This window comes from Rhynchophorus ferrugineus, unplaced genomic scaffold (assembly GCF_030347505.1).
Source record: "Rhynchophorus ferrugineus isolate W39M unplaced genomic scaffold, kcgeb_rfMv2 rfM7, whole genome shotgun sequence".
Lineage (NCBI taxonomy): Eukaryota > Metazoa > Arthropoda > Insecta > Coleoptera > Curculionidae > Rhynchophorus > Rhynchophorus ferrugineus.
In genome coordinates, this window is record NW_027472586.1 from 14,205,208 (window position 1) to 14,224,968 (window position 19,761).

The 19,761-nt window shown below is 33.6% G+C and overlaps 1 protein-coding gene across 2 annotated transcripts; it reads right to left on the reverse strand.

The window, feature by feature from the left end:
• Window positions 1-1,428: 1,428 nt before the first annotated feature.
• rl (Mitogen-activated protein kinase rl) lies at window positions 1,429-19,655 on the reverse strand. 2 transcript variants are annotated; one of them, XM_076410155.1, is made up of 8 exons: window positions 19,176-19,655; window positions 17,260-17,386; window positions 13,627-13,737; window positions 10,838-10,972; window positions 6,156-6,272; window positions 5,932-6,099; window positions 5,688-5,876; window positions 1,429-3,200 (listed from the first exon to the last, which is right to left on the reverse strand). In XM_076410155.1, exons 1-8 carry the CDS (start codon window positions 19,301-19,303, stop codon window positions 3,054-3,056), a joined length of 1,122 nt encoding a protein of 373 aa, XP_076266270.1. In that variant the 5' UTR covers window positions 19,304-19,655; the 3' UTR covers window positions 1,429-3,053. The 2 variants fall into 2 exon arrangements, with proteins under 2 accessions (XP_076266270.1, XP_076266271.1); XM_076410156.1 differs by lacking the exon at window positions 19,176-19,655 and adding an exon at window positions 17,445-17,471.
• Between the last annotated feature and the right edge of the window lie 106 nt (window positions 19,656-19,761).

Consider the following 19,761-nt stretch of genomic DNA (forward strand, 5'->3'; position numbering starts at 1 on the left):
CAAGGTAGTCAATGAAAATTATTCCATGCGCATCCCAAAATACAGACGTCATAACCTTGTCAGCAGACTGTTGCGTTTTCCCACGCTTTGGAGCGGGTTCATCGTGTGCAGTCCACTCGGATGACTGTCGATTGGACTTCGGAGTGAAATGGTGGATCCATATTTCATCCATTGTCACATATCAACGCCAAAACTCGGGTTTATTACGCTTGGTCATCTTCAAACACTGCTCCGAATCATCAACTCGTCGTTGTTTTTGATCAAAATTGAGTTCGCGCGGCACTCACTTTTCACAGAGCTTTACCCAAATATTTAGTGTTTGCTATTCCATTCAATTTCAATTTACGGTCATTAAAACTCATTTTGTGGATTTTTTAAATGTTTTCGTCGGTAACAACCTCTTTTGGGCGTCCACTGCGTGCACCCGTCTTTGGTGCTAATTTTTTCAAAATTTTACTAAAAGTTATATAATATAATTATTCCTTGTACACATTAGCGTTAATCAGTTGAATAACAATAAGGATTATGTCTAACGTTAATTTTAATATTGTTACCCAATCAGTGACGGATATAGTTGAAGGCTGAGTAGGTAGCAAAATTTGACTCAAAAATATTTTTTGTCTTACAAAAAAGAAAACATACACATGAAGAAAACGAGCTTCCAAGAATTAATAGAAAAATATGATATTTGACTACTATAGAAAACAATATTTTAGTAATTACAAAATTTCATTCGCAAAAGAAATGTAATTAATATCATTGTGAATAAGAGTATCGAATGGTAGGGGTCAGTAGAGGCGGCAAAATTTGAATATCCTACGGGCGGTAAATGTGTAAACCCAATAATGTATATCTATCACTATAGGTAACCCTTACATGAATACATGTTTTATTACTGACAATGTTGCGGCCGAAAAGATATCATTTTTCAAGATTATGCTGTCAAACGCCTCAGATTAATTGGTCGACCCATCTAATAGTGATGAGGTTTGTATCTTTCAATCGATTGACGCATGATAATCTCCCTAATCATTTCTCTACTGTATTTTTAAAACAGGAACTTACGGCTATTTTGGCATACGCCTGTAAAAATCAAATCACTAATATTCTACTTGTTTTTAAACATATTTATATCAAAGAGATTAATATTTTTCAAAATTACAAGAAAATATTTTATTAACAAAACTATATTGATAATATGCTAAAAACCTTGATTGTAACATCTGATCATTTATTGATTATGCCCTACACTAGATTTGTTAATGACCATCATTATTTTAACGCAACCATCTTTGCATATATTTTTAATAGAACTGTGGCTTGCAATATTTTTTTATATCGCTTATTAAATTGAAGTATTGCTAGAAGTGAAATATGGGTTATGTACATATCGATCGGTATAGGTATGGTCAAAAATAAAACACGGAATAAATTTAAAACTTATATAATGATTAAAAAATAATAAATACAATTAACATCTCATCCTCGTAGGTTATATTCCAATAATTACATTAGAAAATAACGAACATTTAGATGCAAACGTACTGGAAACATCTAGATAAAACTTCTGGACACATTTAGAGATTAAAGTATGCCAATATGCTTGTTTGAAGATTAATTATAGACCTTAAAACGGCAAAAGTTCTCGGATAAATGCAACGACAATAACGAAGGTTTGAAACTATTGTTGATGTTGAGGGAGTTCTTTCTCCGTCTCTATCTTACTCTGGTGGGACACGGCTCGAAAGTTGGACAAATTGATGATTACGATAGGGCAGATCGGAACTGTTATCAATATTTTTTTCGGAACAATTTATCATTTTTTACTTGAAGATCGACTGACTACACATATTCAAGGACATCGATAATAAATCACAGATAAAAATATTTAATGAATGTTTTTTCATATTTTTTACGTTTGTTTTTTCTTGTAATTATTCAATAATGCTATAAATATATATATACATACAAATAATAGTAGTATGAGAGGAACATAATGAAAACGTGAGATATATTGAGTGGATGATATATAAATTCGAAATAAATACGATTACATGATGCCTCTTTAACAATTAGTACTGAGGACTTGTATGTGTCCGAAAGTACGGTGCGTTCTCTGGGTGACATTATCGTGAACTATCGTGATATGTATCCACACTGCGTCGATCATCCGGTGAACGAAAAAACACACCGCACTTCGTTATCCTAAATAGCTTTAACAACAGTTGAAACCACCTAAATATTCAACAATTATCATAAAAAAACAACGAAACGCGCCACCTCTTTCTCGTAACAACGGGGGGAAGAGGGGGGGAAAAAAGAGGAAAACCTGGAACTGTACATACTTGAAAAATGGAAAACCTCGCCGCCCACTTCCCTTAAACGACGGACCGTTTAAGGAGACACGGGCGAATCTTTGAACTTTAAATACGACGACTCAACAACTTTTAACAACCCTAAAAAACGTGGTTGGTTATGTCGCAACCACTATCGATGTTCCGCACGACCACGGGTGAATTCTCTTAAAGTGTTTTGTTTAAAATCGTTTATAAAACCTACGTTTCAAAAATAGATTAAATCTGTGATAGTTTGTATTTTTTAGCGTTCGTTTTACTCAGATGCCTTTCAATTTTGCGTAAACTTAAAAACAATTGCGGTGTTATGAATCGTTCTTTTCTCTTTGAATATTCAATATATATATGTATATATAAATACAGAACTAATATGTACAAAATTTAAGATATAAAATCGACAAAACATACAATAACGTTATATAATGAATATCTTAAGTAAGTAGAGAAACAAAAGAGAATCTTATGTAAACAATAGGAATACAAATTGACCACCCTCACCTAAACAAAGAAAGGAAATAAAACGAAATAAATAAATTATATGTTCAAGCAACGCGCGCGCAGTCGCCCACCCCCTTCGATCCTCCGGGCACGCTTACTGGTGGTGGTGCTGGCGCGGTTGATGAAATGAAAAGGACCGGGGCCAACTGACAGACATGTTCCAACGAAACTAAACCTGATTTACACGCTTATCTCGAATGACTATGACGTGTTCATAGACCGGCTGTGATCGTCTTGCTGTTGCTTCTGCTTGAAGAACAGGGTCTCCTTGAAGATGAGTTCTTTCAGCTGGTCCTTGGGCAGGTCGTCTAGCTCGGTGTCAAAACGGAATGGTTGTTCGGCGGTAGGCTAAAAAAACAAGTTCGTTAGATTAAGCCAATGCATGTTTTTTAAGATTTTAAGTATTTTGTTGGACTATATTTCTATACAGATATACAAGTTCATGACATACAGAAGTAGTATTATCCAGACTACGGGGAAGTGAACAAGATATGGTATATTATTGGTTCGTTTTGCGCATGCGCATTAAGATAATCTACATCTTTTTATGTTTATTATTTTCTAATTCTAGAGTTAAGTTTTCAATTTATTCAGAAATTTGGAAATAAATTAAAAAAAATAGATTTTTTTATTGAAAAGTATAAATTATAGCGAGGATGAAACGACAAATTGAGTTTATGAATATATATTAATCCCAGTAAGTATCTGTTACTGTACTATATATTACTAGTATTAAATTAATTGAAAAACCTAACTAAAATTAAAATATGAACAAGAATTGTTGTATTATATTCTAGATATGACAATATCAAGAAATTTACCAGTATAGGGTAATTTTCAAAGCCATATAATGGCAAATAATATAAAATGTAACTAGTTATCTAACACTATTTGGTAAGCTATGTTAAATTTGTAACATTAGTGTAATTTTCGTAGTGATTATTAAAATATATATAAATCACCGCACCTTTGATAAGAATATGTAGGGAATGCGTATTGCTATCGTTGCAGACAATATTGTACATATTTGGAGTACGCAAAGTACATAAATGCTACTAGGTGCAAAATAAACTTACAATAGAAGAATCCAAGCGTAAGAGGTACATTTAGAGTACGTTGGGGGCGCAAAAAAATGCAAAGAAAACACATGAATGCTATGTGAATATATAATTAATTATATTGATACTGTTACTTTGATATTGACTCGATTCGACTTTCTTTCGTTTTCACTAATGTTTTTTATACTTCAGTTAAAAGGCATACTATTAAGATATTTAGTAAAGAAGAAATGTATATTAGTAAATTTGAGCAACATAATAAGAATCTATTAAAAGTGTTTGATTTTATTTTGAATTTAAGTTTTTCAATTTTCAATTCCACTAATTGTCCTAAAATATTGATAACCGTAATCGTATTGTGATGAATTATTTTTCGAAGAGAAACAATATAGCTAGTTAAATTTACTTCTCAACGAAATACACGCCCGTAAACAATGGGAACGTCATATATAACCAAATTAAATCAAAATATTATTCATTTTCTACACAACGCGCGCGCTGAACTAGCCAATCATATCCTATATCTTGCTCACTTCGCTGTAGTCTGTGTTATCCGGCCAAGTTTGCTTTGTGAAATTAAAATTCGGTTGAAAACGATTCATCAATTCTTAGGCCAAACGCAAAATGGGACCGAGCTTGGTGAGGTGACGCAAATATGACTGCAGTTCTCGCTTCACAGTAAAGCTGTACACAGTAGTAGGTTTGGTACAATGGCAATTGATACTGCACTAATAACGACTGAACTGGAATTTAGTTCCGACTCTTGATTCGGAAGACGAATTCGAATCTGAAGTAGTAATCTCCCAGAACCCACTGACGATGCACGACTCACCTCACTAAGCTGCGTCTCATTTTGCGCCTGGTTTTAGGTCACTGAGACTGAGACTTTTCTGCCTTTTTTGTGGAATTGATGTAGTGGTAAAAAGTCTGTGTTTACTACCTTTTACATGTACACTTTTTAATAGTGTTATAGTTTATGCTTTTAGAATCGGTCCTGTTTTATACTTGTAAATATATGAGTTACGAGTTTTTGACTTGTTACTTGTAATAGTAATTTATTTCAACTTAAAATTTTGCATTTGTTGCTGTATGTCATGTTGTGTCAAATGATGTTGTGATTAAACCTTTAATAGCATGCATACTGTGTTCTTCTGTTCTTAGCACTGAATATTAAAAAATGTGTGAACTAAAGTGAAATACTTGTAATGTTGAATTCATTAAAGTGATAAATTAGTTATATTATTCAGTTTTCATTTTATCATTATATCATTCAGATTCAGTTTTTAAGGATTACCAATTGCAATATGGATCTCCCCCTCCCTAAAAATAGCGAAAATTATCGATAATCGCAGAGTATACTCTGGTTTAAGTAAATTTATTTTATTATTATTAAAATAATGCCAAGAACTTTTCATCAGATCCAAAATAAACAAAACAGTATTACTTTACACAGAATAGTTCTTCACAACTTCGGTCATGACTATTAAAGAAATGCTATAAACAAATTTAAAATAAAACTTAAGATAACATAAGATGGTAGTCATCAAAGAAGTATATTCTTATTTCTTCAATTCTTATCACGATCCCAAAATTTACAAAAACATATATGAAGCCTTACATTGTCACAGTGAATAACAATTAATAGTAGAGTTATGGTGAAATACATATATAATTATCAGTAATAAATATTTGAATTATCATTCCGAAATACACGATAAGTTTAGTCAATCTTTCAAAAACAATTAAGACTGTTAACAATCTAAACAATCTGACTTACTTCATCAGTTGGTTCATAATACTGTTCAAGGTAAGGATGAGCCAAGGCTTCCTCTACGTCGATTCGCTTATGGGGATTGAACGTTAGCATCTTGTCCAGCAAGTCCAGCGCCCGAGCGTCCGCGTGTGGATAGAGCTTCGCCCATGGCACCTTCGGTTTATATGGCAATGACTGTAGGTAGCTCCTCGCCTAGAGAACGAGAGTCGGTTAAGTATACTGGCGGAGTGAAAGCAACCTTTCTTACTTTCTCATTTATAATACAGTTCAAGTCTTCCTGAGACGGTGAGCCCAACACACCTAAAATATGATTGAGCTGGTCCAAGTAGTGTTTTCCGGGGAAGATGGGACGGTTCACGAGCATCTCGGCCAGGATGCACCCCACCGACCAAATATCAATCGATTTCGTGTAACCCTACGGGTAAAAAAACTGGTGTGACTAAGCCGGGTGAGGCGATAGCGACAAGTTACCTTAGAATTGAGCATAATCTCCGGCGCCCGGTACCATCTGGTAGCCACGTACTCGGTGAGGAATCCGGTGTGATCGTGATCAGGGTCTGCAACTCTCGCCAAGCCGAAATCACAAATCTAAAAAGGATTACAGTAGATATTCTTAGTACAATCTTAATTTACAAGTTAATTTATTACTACTATTCTGTTGTACTTGCATTAATAAACGATCAAGGCGAGTACGAGATTAATACGTTAGTATTATACGTATGTATTTCCCAAATTAATATTAAACTAAAGTACTTAAGCTAAAGTTATACTGTATACACTTATACACTAAACAAGTTCATATGGTTTGGTTCGCTTCAATCTTTTGATTTCCTGCGTGTTGTCCAGTAACTGTATTGCTTCCACGTTGCTGTGATTTATCAAACTTACTTCATGTTTTATGGCGAAATCTTGGATCACTTCGTATATCCGTTTGATTTCGAGGTCATCGTGCAGCCCTTTGTTGGTTACGTAGCGATAGCAATGGTAATTAATCGTAGAACTTTGTTTTGGGTGCGTTGTATTACTACTTGTTTTGATGATTTAGTGCAACCCCATATTTGCACACCATAGGTCCAAACTAGCTTTATGATTGACAAATATTTTAGGATTTCAGGTCAAGTTGAGAGTATCTATCGACTAACCAGTACAGTTGTTTTGAGTCCAATTTACTCTGCTTTTTGTTTAACATGATGTTTCCAATTTAACATACCATCCAGATGTATTTAGCTGATTCTGCTTGAGGAATTGGGCATCCGTCAAGTGATATAATTAGGGTTTTGTCATTTCGCCTCAACGCAAAATTAACATGGACAGATTTGGAGCTATTAAGCTGTATATTACAGTCTCTACCGCCTCTATCCTTAGACAGAGATACATCTATTGACATGATAACTGTATCGTCAGCAAATATTCCAAGTACTGTTTGTTTTGTTGTTGGGATATTAGCAGCATGGAGCAGATACAGGAGTGGTCCCAAGACACTACCTTGTGGAACTCTAGCCAAAATAGGTTTAAGTGTCGAGAATGTCCCTTCATGCGACACCCTAATTTTTCTTCCAAAACAAATTTCATAAAATTCTGCGGTAGCAATTTGCTTATTTTATACATTAATCTCAAATGCCATACCCGGTCAAAAGCTTGTGAGACGTCCAGGAATATTGCAGGGCAGTATTTATTTTCTTCGAATGCCTTTTCAACAAACGTTGTTACTCTGTGCACTTGGTCGATTGTCAATGTAAGATCCAACTTGTTCTGCCGATTTGTCACGTTTTTTAAGCATAATTATTCGAGCAACCTTAAGACATTCCGGAACATGCTCCAGTCTCAAACATTCATTGAATATGTATGTCAACATGATGCTTTTTGCAGCAGCTCTTTTAATAACCCAAATGAAATATAATCGATTCCAGGAGCCTTTTTAGAGCTGAGGTTGTCAATTTCTGTGGCAACTTCCATTGGAGAAATCAAATTTACAGCTACATCGGGCTGATAAACAGGATTTGTATCTATCTAAATTCTATATAATTCGGCTGGAATATGTTAACCCATTCACTTCAATTATTCTTAATAGGCGGTACTCTAATAATTGGTCTTTTAAATATCCGAGTTGCTTTCCATAGCGAATAACCTTTGTCTGCTTCCGGGCTTAATTCACTTACATATTTTTCGAAGCAACTCTGTTTATATTCTTTAATATGTTGATTTAACCAGTATGCATCATAACCCCGTATTTTAAGGTAATTTTTTTATAATAATGAGTCTCCGGTATGAAAGCTATATATATATATATATATGTTATTTGTTCTCAGAAATAGTTCTAATTCCCAGACTCGTTGATTTAGCCCATTTGCGTTCCATGCTATAATTCTTAAGAACGAATTACTCCTTTTTGTTTTTCTTTATCTGGTTTCGGGATTTTTCTAATATTTCTAATCTGTTTGCTAACTGACTGAAATATTGTTGCATTTCAGCTTGAAATTCACTAAGCTGAATTGGCTCGTTGGTTACAGTTTCCTGCTCTTTTATTTTAATTTGTTTATCGCTAGATTTTTTATGGCATGCAAAAAAATGGATGTGAAAGAAAAACTGATGTTTGAGATAGTGTAATTTTAAATTCGCGTTAAAATGCACCAAATCTGCGCGTGACGTAACTGTTTTGGCCACACCGGACGTTTGTATGGGTACATGTCTTATTTATACATTATTTTAATAATGTGTTACAATTAGACATTCTAATGTGTATCGATGATATGATGGCCCCTAATGTTACTACACGTCGGTAAAAAGTCCAAACAAGTTGTGTATTTTTGTTCCAAGGCAGAAAAATGTCATCTTGAAAGGCAGGAACCAGCTGGTATACTTTGAACATCGGTAATTTATTCACAGCAATAATATCATTCTACTGTAAATATTCACTATCCTTAATTATGTCTAAAGTGTAATTAACGTAATATCGAGGTAAATAACACTATTTACAAAATTGAGGTTAAGTCTCATTTATTTTGTTAATTTTTTTCTTTTTTCAGTTATAAAATAATATGTAAATTATATTTAATATAATGTGATGAGTTTCGTGTATGTTTCTACAAGATTCGAATGCCAACCAGACAGAAGAAAATGGGCGTCTAATTGAACTCACTGCTGTTCACTACTGAACGACCATATATTCTCAAAATTCAAAAAAAGAGATTAATTAAATTAAAACCTTCAACAAGTGCCAATCAAGTGATTACAAAATGCCTGATTTTTATCAAATATCTGGTTTCTTGTACATCGATCTATATTTTACCAGGTTAAGGGTACAATGTGATTTTATTAAGTTTTACAGCCTGATGTGTATGTAAACAGAAGTTTCGAAGGACATTTCGGACAATACTTATAGTCGATGTTTGAACCCAAATGTTGCCATAAAGTCAAGTAAAATAAGCGAAACTAAGCAGAGATCTAATTTAAGAATTCATAGTAGACGTTTAGTCGCATTTGCTTATAAGTTTGTTAAGCTGTTATTATGTTATTAAAATAAACTTTAAAATTAAAATTTGTGCAATTTACTCAAATATTACTAGCTAATTACATACAATATCGGATACAATTTATCTTTCACAGACTGCTAAAAGTTAAAAAAAAAATCAAATATCCACCATGTAATTTAAACCTTTTTTGTGTTGTAGTTACTATTAACTATGTAAAATGAATATTTTGGTAGCCCTGTCAAATACATTTGCATCTATATCTTCAAATTATCATCACAAAATTTTTCAGTAGGTTTGTCATCAATACAATTTTGATTTTTCTTAGCAAATATAGGACTGTTGATTTCAATAATACTATTCTCACAGTTCCCAACTGACGATTGTTATTATTGGGTACTCTTTAGAGCTATCACCTAAATTTATTAATATTCTTGTCTTAACTAATTAAGTTTATGAATCTAATAAATGCTTCATTCAGACTACAGTATGTACCACAACTGTGGAATGTGGCTGAAGTAATTATGAATAAGCCACCTCATTAAACTGCGTTATTACTATTTCCGACAATGGCCAAATTATTTGAAAAATATCTACTGAAAAGGATAAACCTTATTTCGAATCATCAATTTAGTTTCAGGAAACAACACTCCACAATTGATCAGGTTTACGGAATCACCAATGTCATAGAAAAATTACTAGAAAAAAATTAAATGTCTTCTGCAATATTTTTAGAAGCTTTCAATAAAGTTTGGCTCGAGAATTTAATGCATAAGATTAAAATGCTTCTCCCTGACCTATATTCAAACATTTCAGGGTCATATATAACTGACCGATACAGGAAAGCGATATAAGTACAAGCAGGTGTGCCACAGGGAAGTGTATTGGGTCCTTTATCTCGCAACTTGTCTACATTCAATGAAGAAATGTTGTTGCTATATTCGCAGAGATAACAAGACTGAATGAACCGAAAAGTTACAAACAGCTATTGTCGAAATACAATGCTAGACAGAAAAATGGCGCATCAAAATGAATCAGTGCATAATGATTGCAGCAACAAAAGAATCAAGCATAAGCTAGTAAATATAAATCAGCAAGTAATCCCGTATGGAAATACAGAGAAATATCTCAGTATAACTCTTGATGTTAAACTAAACTAAGTCAGTATATAATAAACTTTTGCTTTACCAACATGTCTTGAAACCAGTGTGGACTTATGGTGTTCGACTATGGAGTTGTACTAGCCAAGAAATATCATACAAAGATTCCAAAACAAGGTACTGCGAGGAATTGTTGATGAACTATGGTAGATTCGTAACGACACTCTGTCTGAAGGTAGAAGCTGATGATAACAAAGACATGAACAGAATCTCAGCACATCAATGTTGAGGTTCTCCAGCTCCTACATAATGGTGGCTTAGTCAGAAGATTAAAGAAAGTAAAACCATTTAACCTATTTCACTGAAGATATAAGTAAAACTCAGTGCACATTAAAAACAATGACATAGATGTTAAACGCAAAGTGTATATAGTAGAAAACCTAGTTTGTAATTTTAAAACCGTAGTAAATTAGGATAAAAACAAATAGCTTATTAGTGTTAACTTACTAGATTGCTATAATAGATAATAAAAAAATATATAAAAAATATTAGCCTTGTTTCCTTATTCGAGCACCACTCTTACCTTCAAGTCACAATTGGTGTTTAATAACAGGTTGCTGGGCTTCAGATCCCGATGCAGCACGTTGGCCGAGTGTATGTACTTCAAGCCTCGAAGAATTTGGTACAGAAAGTAGCAAATATGATCGTTGCTTAGTCTCTGGAAAAATAGAAAAAATATATTACATTATTGCGTTGCATAATTCACCGAGGGAACTATCGAGTAGGCCCGTTTCAATCAGACACTGGGGAAAAAGTCCAACGCGTTTTTGAGACGCGGAAAGGGCAGAGGGCATCGGGTAAAGGTAAAAGGGCGGCCGAGTACGCGATCCATGGGGGATGTGTGTGTTGAAATTTCAATTTATATCGCCGTTCGCGATCAACGTGCCACTTCGAGCGCACATTTATTCAAATTGATCCCGCCCTATTAGCATCACAAAAGCGAAATGGACCGACGCAGCGGCGGTTTGTTTTCCTTTTATTCGTATTAATTTTAAATTAAGTTTATCGAGTGTACGCCCGAATAACAACACGAAAAAGTCATACGAGGAAAACGCCCATCTTGGTTTACGGGATGGTCGCGCTCATAACGTAACAAGCACCGTTATGAACACCATACGCAGCATTGTTTTTAAGCACTCACGGACAACGTTTTAATACCCTTGAAAACTGGAGTTATTCAAACTTTAGGTATAACCCTCAATACCCGTATAAGGCCTAAAACTAAGTTTAAAGGATTTACCACACATGTTACTGTGTTGAGTTACTGTGTATTATTAAGTAGTGGCTTATTTTGGAGAATCCTAACCGATATTCGTTAAAATTCGGTAGTTTCCGAATGATTTTGCGACATTGCCAATTAGAAGCAATTGAGAGGTAGAATCCAACGAACTACAGCGATCATTTTGACCCTGGTACTGATAAGCTCGGTTTTGTAAAGTTAGGATTTTTTTACAGTCTATTTGTTCTTGTACAGTTCGTATTATTATTATTATTATTATTATTACTTGTTTATATTTTCTCGATATTTGTTTTTCTAAAACAGACAAAAACATGGATACCATTCAAGGAAATCAAAAATCGTTCGGAATGAATATATATAGTCTATTCAAAGTTATTTTGTACATACGTCATCTAAATTTGTGACGTCAAAACGTCGCAATGTTGCCGCATCAACTCTAAATTTTAGTTCAGTTTGGTTTTGACATACAACAAAATTCTAATCTAAATAAATTAATGAACAAAAATGTTATCAAATATAATTTATTTTAATATTATAGTACATTTAAAAACTACAGTTAATTACATAGCCACAATAGCTTAGGTTAGAATTATAACCGCTTATCACTATTGCTTTCAAGAATTTTGCATACGTCTGACAAACGGACGACTTTGACACGCTCATTCGTTTACGTGTTCGAACTAATCAGACAGTATTGTGTCTCTTTTTAACTAGAATAAAATGAGAAGTAAAATATTGTCTGATTCTAAAACAAATTTACAAATTGTGGCAGGCAATACATTAAACATCTTGATGACGTATGTACAAAAAAACTTTGAATAGACTATATGGTACTTAGAATTCCATCTAGTAGTGTAATATTTTATAACTTCTAATTTTGGGTCGTTTATGTTTAAGGGTTGAAGGAGTATGTAAATGACTTAGGCGGGTTTGCCGTTTTTTTCTAATTGTAAAATTTGTCGCCTTTGCAAATACTTAGTAATTACCATGAATGGCAACATTGTTGATGTTTCTTCGGGGGTTGTATTTGCCAGATGTGATATCTTAACACGTCCCAAGGACGTTAGAACTTCATGAGAGTTCATTTCTGAAGACGCAACGCTCAGAGTCATTATCTTTTCCGTGTTCGGCTTATTTTACCGTGTCTTGTGTCATCCAACCTAAGGTTCATCAAATGGTGAGTTTGTTCAGCCATTCCCCCTTTTGAATTGTTTCATCAACATCTAAACTGTCCGAAAGTTCTTTGAGCGTTTGTGCTGGGTTCTCGTCTAGTAAATTTAGCAATTGATTGTCTTCAACTTTTTAGGTTGTTCTTTGTCATTGACATTAAAATCACTCCTTTTAAATATTCGAAATCAAAACCGAAATAGAACCAACATAATTGGACTAAGTAAAAGTAATAAATGTCGAAAATGAAAGTCTGAGCCTTCTATAATTAGCCTCTGTATATACCGAATTACTCAATAATACTAAATGGATTTATTTTACGCAGAGAAATGTCAAAACCATCAAGTTTAAAAATTATATCAATGCCTTGCATTTTCAGCAATAGATATCGCTAATAAAAACACATGTAACCACTTAACATATTAAAACTCGTCTCTCTCGCTATAATTGTAAATTGAATTGAACCTCAAGCGAACGCTTCTATGAAGAAGAGATTGAAGAAGTTTAACGCCTAAGGTGTGCTGGATGGAATGTATAACATTTGAAGGGGCATATCTTCATGAAAACGTTGAATATTGAGTAAAATTTGTTTTATTAGTTAGGCCTAGTACTTACTGACTTGTACTAACTTCATTCAGTAAGTTTAAAAGTTGAAGATGTGCTGTAGGTTATAAGTTATGAAGTATCAAAATATCAAGAAGATATTTGTTACAAAGAAAGGGAGACATATTTCATAAACTACTTATTTTGTTGTCAACTACAATAGGAGCAAATCACATCCAAACTAATCCAAAAAGAGCAGTATTATTTGCATAATAATGAGCATTTAGAGAAATCAATTAATTTCACTTTTTACTATGCACTAAATCAAAATCTTGTTATGTTTATATCTTAAGCAAACTTACCTGTGTTTTAAGAAGTTTATAAAGGTCTGTCTCCATGAGACATTGTACTATATAGACATCCTTCATTTGATCAATAGTTACGGCTCTAAGTATGTCCCTGATATCAATAATCTGGAAATAAAAAAGTAATTAGAAACACTAAACACGAAACATTCAGTTAAAAATTAAAAAAAGACACGCTATACTTAAAAAATCTGAATGAACATTCATACTTAATTTTTTGAAAATTATATCGTCAAATTATACCCTACAGACCGTTAGACAACAAACATTTGCCGTTATCATATGACGTCAGTATACAATTAGTAAACAATGAAGCTGTACAAACGCAGACAAAACGTTAAAAAAATCCAAAAATTGTGGAAGTTAGCATCCTAGGTTTGTAAAAAGGCGATATATTTTCCAGGACAAAAAGCTTTTTCGGTCGTCGGGACAGTAAATGTACATTATATTTTTTGATATATTTGAATGTTGATTACTGACATCATCCCATCATATGGTCCATCCTTTATTTTGTTGAAGTAAATGTCTATTCTTAACTCAATTTCCTCAATCATTCAAAAAGCTGGTTTGTTGGCGGTTTAATAATACGTTTATTTTATTTAAAAAAAATATTGTTTAAATACTTATATTTAGATTGAAATAGGTATCTGTTGTTTCAGTCATTCGGAAGTTCAGAAAACAGTTTAAAACCAAGAATCGTTTATTTTATTTAAAAAATATTGTTTAAGTATTTATATTTAGATTGAAAAAGCTATCTGTTGTTTCTGTAATTCGGAATTTCAGAAAACAGTTGAAAACCAAGAATATTACACTCTATAGATATGGTAACTATTCGATAACACAGGTCTGCAAAAAATCAAAGAGCTACTTTTTATTATATTTTATAGTCTCCTTGTTACAAAATAGGGTTTATGTAGACTGGGCCTACTGTTTAATGTGGGCTCCGAACCACGGTCCTCGGCATTAAGCCTACCAACTGCAACGGCGAGTGAGCGACTTGGAAATCATCCCAGAAGACATCCCGTCTTACCCAGCCTGATTACTGGCGTGACTGGGATTATTTTCCTTGTCGGATTCTGCACTCTTGCCTTAAGGACAATCTCAATTAGAAACAATCACAAACATACATTTACGATCATGTCCCAGCAGCATTCGAACCCGCGACTATCGTAAACGCCCACCAAATCAGCTGTTTAGGTTTTGTGATGTAATTGTTTATGTTTTTGGATCTGCTGAGTACGAAAATGATGAATGCTTCCTTTTTGTCATAGGACGAGATCTGTGGGAAAATTTGGAAGGTTTCTCTGAAGCATCCAACACTAATCTGATATTGAGTGGGGCTTCTCTTTTGCTTGATATCTTTTCTCCATCTCGTTCAGTTCGGAAATCGGTTGAAAAACCTAAACAGCTTTTTTCTTGCAGACCTGTTTATTCTCTATTAAAATGTGATTCGTTAACTATGAGAAAGTCTAAATGTCTTGATATTTATTTGAAGAATTTGATAAATGGCTATTTAATTTTTATTATTTAACTAATAAGCACCAAATTGATATTTGTCCAATATTGTTAAACACTTCTTTCCGATGATAATCACTTTGCCAAATAAAAGTTATTGTAAATAAACTTAACATTTTATTTAAACGTTTAAAAAACGAATTACCTCGTCGCACATTTAATGTTTTATTTTTAAACAGCATGAAACCTTTTTCAACACCCCTAGGCATCCGGACTATTTTTCAAGAAACCACACATCCGCCAATATCAAATAACAAGCCACCTCAAAAACGGACGTTCGGTCTTTAATTTTCAATATATTCGGTATCTATCTATTCTTAATTTTTACAGATTTTTTCTTCGAGCTTAAAATGTTAATAAATGAACACAAAATGTGACTTATGTATCCTCTCAGACTAGAAGAATTTACAATGTCATCAGTTTTGGAAATCCAAAATAAGAGCTTCTCAAACACGATCTTACGAAATGTGTAATTATTTATTCATTACAACCGTTTTAGAAGTGACTGATTTCGATATTAGTGATGAGCAGTGCCTTGGATAGCTTCGAAATATCTGGAATTTCAAGTTCCGTTTGGTGACGAGATCAACGCAATAAGAGATTACTACCGCGACCGAACTAGGAGCCCAAACTACCGAAGCGGCTATTTCCAAGCGGTTACAACAAATAAAAAAAAACATGGAAACTATAAACGCTACGGTCCACCAACGTCAAAAGGATAGTTTTTTGGTCGTTACTAACCTGAAATTACTAACAATAACGACTAATAAACACACATAAAATCATCCTCTTGCATCCAACCATACGTTACAAGAATGGCGAACATATACTACTGCTATAGACGTGAAGTTCTCGCATATCCGCCAAACGTTTTAATTCTCACTTGTACAGGTTAATGTAGCATAGTCTGCCTGGTTCATGCTTCCGATATATTGATTAAGTACGAAAATGGGTAGACAAATGATGAGCTTCAAAATCTGAGACACAGCTTTATAAAAAATGATGAAAAACATTTTATTTCAGCACAACCACGACTGGACAACGGAAAAAACTATTTAATTTCAATCATATCTAGACTTGCCAATTTGCTGCATAAACAGGGAAAATATTCACAAAAGCAGGACCACACAGTCAGAAACCATTTTATGGGAGAGTAAAATAATGAATTTTATAAGTAGTTATGCTATACCATTGTCGTCAGGCCCGTCAGAAGTCGCGATTCGTGCTACACTATAGCACTATGAATCACGTGACACGCTAAACAAATACCCATTTTCATAAGATTATCGAGTATCGAGGAAAGAATGTATTGAAGACAACACAATCTAATATTAGTTATGATAAAGTGGCCTCTACTGACAGGATCCTAATAATTATTAACAAAAAAAAAATATTAGCAAAGAAAATGAGGGATATGAATGCAAGTTTAAACAGGGGACAATCTTATCACGATAAAATTTATTAGGCAGTTCTTTATGGAAAACTTAGTGCTAGGTTGAAATAAATAATGAAGTAAAGCTCATTGCTTTTATGAGATTTCTTAGTGCAAGTAAAGAACAAGGAACCTCTTTCTTGCAAAACCTGGACACGCACGCATGACCGGGATATCCTTAGCTGTAGCTTTTATGAAATAATTAAAAGCCGTTAACACAGAATTACGAAGATGTAGAAAACTAATATAGGATCTACAATAATTCATGGCGTATCTGTTTTTCGTCATAAAAATATCAAATCTCTTATGAAGTTGCTATGGAGGTCTTCCAAACCATTCGTCATAGAGATAAAATTGTATCGACTTAAAATTTTTGCGGTAATTATGTTTCATCTTCCTCGAGAATGAATAAATCGTTTGCAAATAATGAACTCACAAATTTCGCATGTGTAACTCAATAAAACTATGTAATTTCTTGCATTATGTTTCATATGATTATTTAAACGAAGCAAATTAATTATTTATAGGAAGAAAAATAAAAACAAGTATGCAATAGTATATCAGACCACATTTAAAATCACTTGCTCACCTCCGACCTAACTTAAAAATTATAAGAGTGAATCATTCCTAACAACTATGCTAACAAGAAATGGTCACTGTCAGGACGAGGCAACAAAACTCACATTCTCATGTCGGAATCTTGTCAATATTTTGATCTCTCGGAGCGTCCGTTGACAGTAGGTCTGGTGTTCGAACGGCGATATCTTCTTGATAGCAACCTTCGTGTTCGTAACGGTATCTAACGCAGACCTGAAACAATCAAAGTATAAACAATCGGATACATCGTTAGTAGCTTATTTAAATGTACTGTATGCAAAAACTATCGGCGGCGTTCCAACCCAAATAATAGGAACCATTAACTCGCAAATCTCCATCGAAAACGAATTACCACAGAATCTCGATTAGATAAACACCGATCTGTAACTACCGACAAACGTCGTTAAAAAATAATTAATCATCTGCAGATTCAATTATATAATAAACTCATGTCGGCCCACACCACCACGAGGAGGAAGATAGCAAGGCGGCGACGGCGATGTTGACGATGGAGGGAGATTGATGAGGGGTCGAAGTCGACAGTACATTCGGTTAATTTTTTCCCACGCGTCGGAAGAACCCTTTAAAATGTTATCAAAAGTCAACAGTAAGTTGCGGATGTTCACGTGAAAATATATGAACATCAAATAAATTGATAACTGGTATAGCACAATAACTTAACTGTGCTTATTATTGACAAATACATATTTTCAATAGATGAATACCAACGTTTTGGGTCAGCGTTTGACAAAAAATCAAAATCAATCAGGAAAAACTGATAAGGGAAAACGTATAAACTGATGTTTCTCTCGCACCATTAAAAGCACAAAACAGATAGGCATCACGGATAATATTATTGTATTGCTCTTTTGTAAATGAGTCAACAAATTGTTGAAATCAATTATGTATTAGGAATATTATACTAAAATATATTTCTGACACATTTCATATAATTGTTGTGTATTGATAAAAATATATACTCATCTCATTATCTGACAAACTCAAAGCAAAATACTATATAAATAAATAAACTGTGGTGTTATATTACTGATATGGGTTCTATCAAAAGCAAAATCATAAACACGCAAAATATGACTACAATCGACATTAAAATAAATATAAATTGTTAGGATTGCAAGGTTATAAAATGGATTTTGAGGTTTGTACATCTCATCAAACATTAAACAAAGATATTTAAGTGATGGAGATTACACATATGAAACTCAGTTATTTGCAAAATTTAATACGTCAGCTAACTGAACTGATAAGAATTAAAATATATGAGATAGCAAACCACAATTTTAAATAGAACTGCTTAAAAGTGAGCTTTTTATGACTATTGGATATCGAATATGATATATTGCATGATATCTGATGTACTTAAGAGAAGACTCTACGGCAAAAAAAAACGATTAGGTAATTTTGATAATAGATAACAAGATTAGAATATTTTACAAAAATTCATTACAAATAAGAACAAATGAACACATAAAAAATAATGTAATAACATGACTAATAGAATATAATGATGTTCTCAGTATTGGCACAATACATTACCACAAACAACAAATATTTACAAAAAAAAAACAACGCCTTACACGAACGACGAGTAAAAGTAACAATCAAAACTCACGATCTTATGTTGATAGTAAAATTATAATTTCAAATATTAATGACGTATAATGATATCCTTTTATTACAACAGTAACAATCAGAGGTGCATATTAATCTTTAACTTGATACATTTTAATTATACGTTAATTTCGAACCCATCATTGTTGCGAAAACATAACCTTACATTTGTCTTTAGTTCCGTTAAATTACTTTCTTCTTACTATAAACGGATTCCCAACACGAGTAATACATTGTATACGTCATATATTTCACCGAAACAATATGAGTTTAATTCTTAACATTAGTCTCACATCAATCCCTATCAGCCCTTCGGCATCAATAAAGACACAATGAGAACCGATGCTTTCAAAATACTGCTATTACTTACACTACCATTCCATACGCTCCTTCACCAATGTAGGCTAAGTTGGTATATCGGGGACCGACCTCAAACACTTGTCCTCTTACAATCTCTGCATTGGGGTTCACACTTGACACACCTGTAGCTTCCGCCATTTTTCGCCGTCGAGGGACTGAGCCTTACAGAGACGTGGTGCCGTCGCCACCACTTCGCGGACACTGCGAAAACGAGAAGCGCCCAAAAGGGCCGGCTCGTTGGTCCACTAAAAAAATCGATTTTTGATATCGCTCTCGGCTTCACTATGCCGATCGCTTGCGTGTGACAGAGGACTCGCGAATGGCTGCAGAGGCGCGGCACTGCGTTCCCAACAACGTGTAAATACGCGATAACTAGTTGTATTTTCACGCTTTTATCCAGCCTGCCTTTTATCAGAACCGAAAAAATATCAGATTTTTTTAATCTGATGGTAGCATAAAATGACATCTATGACACGTGTAACATGTTAACGTCAACCAATGATAAAATAGATTTCTTTATAATATTCAAAAAGTTACATACCAAAATTTATTATAATGAATTAAATTTAATTAAGACCAAATTAATTTGCAATTAA